This window comes from Malania oleifera, chromosome 8 (assembly GCF_029873635.1).
Source record: "Malania oleifera isolate guangnan ecotype guangnan chromosome 8, ASM2987363v1, whole genome shotgun sequence".
NCBI classification, from domain to species: Eukaryota; Viridiplantae; Streptophyta; class Magnoliopsida; order Santalales; family Ximeniaceae; genus Malania; species Malania oleifera.
This window is the reverse complement of record NC_080424.1, coordinates 40,176,545-40,180,383: the sequence shown is the minus strand read 5'-3', so window position 1 is coordinate 40,180,383 and position 3,839 is coordinate 40,176,545. Positions and strand designations below refer to the sequence as shown.

Below are 3,839 nucleotides of genomic sequence, written 5' to 3'. Positions count from 1 at the left end.
TAGGGATCCAAATTAAAAAATTTCCTATATGCTTAAAAGGCCACTTTAATTATTTTATATGTACTATGCTAATTTACTTTTTGAATAAAAGCCAAGAATGAAATGAATGAAAGCTGTCATTTTTATATAGTGATGGAGTTGTTGAGGATCACACAACTCATTCCACCGAGACTTCCCAAATATAGCTGCATTGACCCCCATGATTGAAGATATTTCATTCATTCTAGGATATTAGTTTCCATTATATATACGCTATCATTTAATTGTAATTATTATTTGTAATTATAAATATAGTATCCACACCCACGTTAATGTGTGGTGGTTTCTCAAAATATTCACATGGTATCAAACCCAGGTTAATCCTTCTTCAGCAAAAAAAAAAAAAACAAAAAATTTACCCGCTGCACTCTGTTCCCATCACACCAAACCCGATGGACACCACACTTGCATCTCCATCGCCCCCTGTTCTCATCATCAACTTCCGACGACATCATTATCTGATGTCGTTGTCTTTATTCTCATCACCTAACTCAAGTGTCATCTATGACTTCGCCTCCCACAACCCTTGCCAATCGCACACTACTGCACCAACTCACAGCCACATCACTCTCGGTTATTTGACTCGGCGTGTTTGATCCTAGCGGTCGTCATCGCCTACTTGCTTGCTGACAGTCACCACCTGCTGTCACTGACCCTTTCTTCTGGATCTTTGTCTTCATCGGTTCCTTGATCGTCGTTGTTGCCTTTGTGCCATGATTAATCGCCGGTACAGATCCTTTACTCGCCGCTGTTGCTTTTGTTTTCTTATCTGTTTCTTTGTTTTTGCTCTTCTCCATCCCTTTGCTTTCTCCTCCCATTTTGATTTCTATTTAATTCTTTTGTGATTAGTTCAAATGAAAAGGTAGCACGCTAACACAAGGCAATATTTTGTATCTTTTCTATTATTTAACAAAAAAACTGTACTGAAGCACCTCCTCAGTTGAGATCAAAGTGAAAAAAAAAAAAAAAAAAAACCCCTCTTGTATTTGTCTCCATGGCTACTAATACTACAGGCATCGACATTTTTGATGATCCAAGTCATGTTTTTTATCTCAGTAATTCTAACAATCCTGGCATCGTCCTTATTTTGAATCTTTTGACTGAAACCAACTACAATACATGGAGCCAATCCATGGTTGGCTTCATTGATGGTACCATATCCAAACCCTCTAATACTTCTTCTTCTGAGTATCGACAATGGAATCGTTGCAATAATATGGTAAAAGCAAGGCTTCTCAACTCTCTTTCAAATGAAATTTATGCTAGTGTTCTCTTTCGTGATTTTGCTCGAGATATCTGGATAAATTTGAAGGAGCATTTTTCTCAAGTTAATGGTCCTAGCATGTATCATATTGAGCAAGAAATCCATAATCTTGTTCAAGGTAATACGTCTATGGCCACCTATTTTACAAGGCTGAAATTGCTATGGGATGAGCTATCTTCTCTTTAGTCTAATCTCTTTAAGGGAGATGTTGCTCCATACCAACAGTGTGACGACCTCAAAATTTATATCATTTTTTTAATATCTATATAACCATAACTAAACAGCGGAAACATAAGTCATACAACCACATGTACTATACAATACCATAATTCTATACATACAGACCATACCCATATACAATAACTTCCTCCAGTATCGTCTACCGCAAAAAAAAAAAAAAAATACAAAACCCTGTCATAAACTTACCCTCTAAACCAAGGTAATCAATATACTTTCTATCTGCGAGCCTGATTTACTCGCCCAGCTGGCTCACCTGAAAAATGTTAAATTCATGGGGTGAGTCGACGCTCAGTAAGTGGAAATATGCTATTACTAGTTTGTGGCAACTAAGTTAGGAATACTGTTTAAATAACAACTGAACTATAATACAATAGTAAAACTGTAAAACATATCTTTCTTTCCACAATTTAAAATATAACTGTATCATTTGTATTTTATACTTTTCATACTGCTGATATCATACTATACTCATCAGATACTGTAAAACTGTATACGTATATATATCTGTGCTTTATCCCTAGAACTCTGTATGTCATGATTTGACCCCTCACGACAGGGTTGTGCGGGCTGTAGGCAGGACTTAATCTGGTTGGCCCTCCAGATAAGTCAATATACTCTACATTACCTCAGCCCAGCCAAACTGCATCCACTCCTAGGCTTGGGACTAGCTGCTACCTCATCAAACCGGCCCCCTCAACCCAGCGAACTGGGGAGCTGTATACTCTCCAAGCACGGTTGACGGTACCCACACACTATTGGAGATATGTGGTTGCATTCTATCTATATCTAGCAATGGTGCCGTGCTCTATATTCTTTATCTATATTGTCTGTAAACATTCCTCAGGGATCTGATTCTATATATATATATATATATATATATATATACATATATACTCTTTTACTGTTTTCATCATGTTTCCAAAATTACCGTAATGCTATCTTTCTATACTGTAAACTCTATAATCTCTATATTCTGTATCAGTGGCATCTTGATGATATCTCTATATATCTGTCTGTATACTCTGTTTATATATTCTATATGTATACTCTGTATGTTATTATAATAAGAAACATGGCAAACTATAAATACTGTATATACTGTTCTGAATAAAGCTGTGATACACTGATTTGAGTAAACTGCAATTTACTATTCTGGATGAAATTCTGTAAATATACTGATCTGTATAAAACTATAACGTACTGATTTGAATAAAACTGTAATATACTATTCTGAGTGAAATTTTGTAATATATTGATCTGCATAAAACCATCACATATTGATCTGAATAAAACTGTAATATACTGTTTATATCTGTGTATTCTGTATAGTATGATATACTGTAGAAACTGTATAAGTTCTTCATCAAATAATTATCTACTCTGGACACGCAAATATTTAAAAATCATATTCTGTAAAACTAGGTAATAAGCCGGTATATACATATGTGTAAAATCTCTGTTAATATTATAAAAATTCCTAGCATAACATATTTCCCTTACCTTATCTCTGAAAAGTCCCTACTGTACTCTAGCCCTATACCCACTGGGTTCTCCACTTAACACCCTAAAATCCACATCCCCATAACAAAACATCAGTATTTCTTCGTGTATAGTATTTCTTATAATTGAGGGAAAGATAAATACTGAATAAAATGCCTTACCCTGAGATTGGGATGAAATCCAAACCAACTCCACCAACGATCAGCTCCAGCAGACTTGTAGAGAACTTTACTAGGAGCATCGTGGTGGCTTCGGATCGTCAATTCCATGTGAAACGGGGCCGAAATCGAAGAGAGAAGGAGGGAGTGATGTTTTGAAAAAGAGAAAAACCCTTCTGCACTGAAAGTTCGTCTAAAATCCAGGTTTTCACTATTTATAGAGCCGGATTCATTGACGAGACACGTCACCTCGTCGATGAGTCCTTTAATAATTTGGTTGACGAACTTCCTTCCTCGTCAACGAATTTCAGACAGTCCCAGAAACCCTTCTCGATATCTTCTCGTTGGTGAACTCCTTGTGTTCGTTGATGAGGCCCTATGTCCCAAAACCCTTCCATTTCTATTTCCATTTCCTTCTCTTTTTATTATTTAAATACCATTATTTTTCGGGTCATTACAAACAGTACCAGCACACATGAAGTTCATTATGGGACTTAATGAATCCTATGGTGCGATTCGCGGCATGATTCTTTTGATGGATCCTTTGCCCACAATCAACAGAATCTACAGTTTAGTTCTTAAAGAAGACTGTCAACGAAACATCCAAACTCCACCACCGGTTAATGGGGTTGCATTAG

The 3,839-nt window shown here is 36.3% G+C and overlaps 1 protein-coding gene across 1 annotated transcript; it reads left to right on the top strand.

The window, feature by feature from the left end:
* Positions 1-1,033: 1,033 nt before the first annotated feature.
* On the top strand, positions 1,034-1,489 carry LOC131162651 (uncharacterized). Its single transcript, XM_058119260.1, has one exon. It carries the CDS (start codon positions 1,034-1,036, stop codon positions 1,487-1,489), a length of 456 nt encoding a protein of 151 aa, XP_057975243.1.
* Positions 1,490-3,839: the final 2,350 nt, after the last annotated feature.

Excerpts from the sequence above, each read along its gene's own strand:
- LOC131162651 (XM_058119260.1), top strand. The coding sequence starts at position 1,034 with ATGGCTACTAATACTACAGGCATCGACATTTTTGATGATCCAAGTCAT.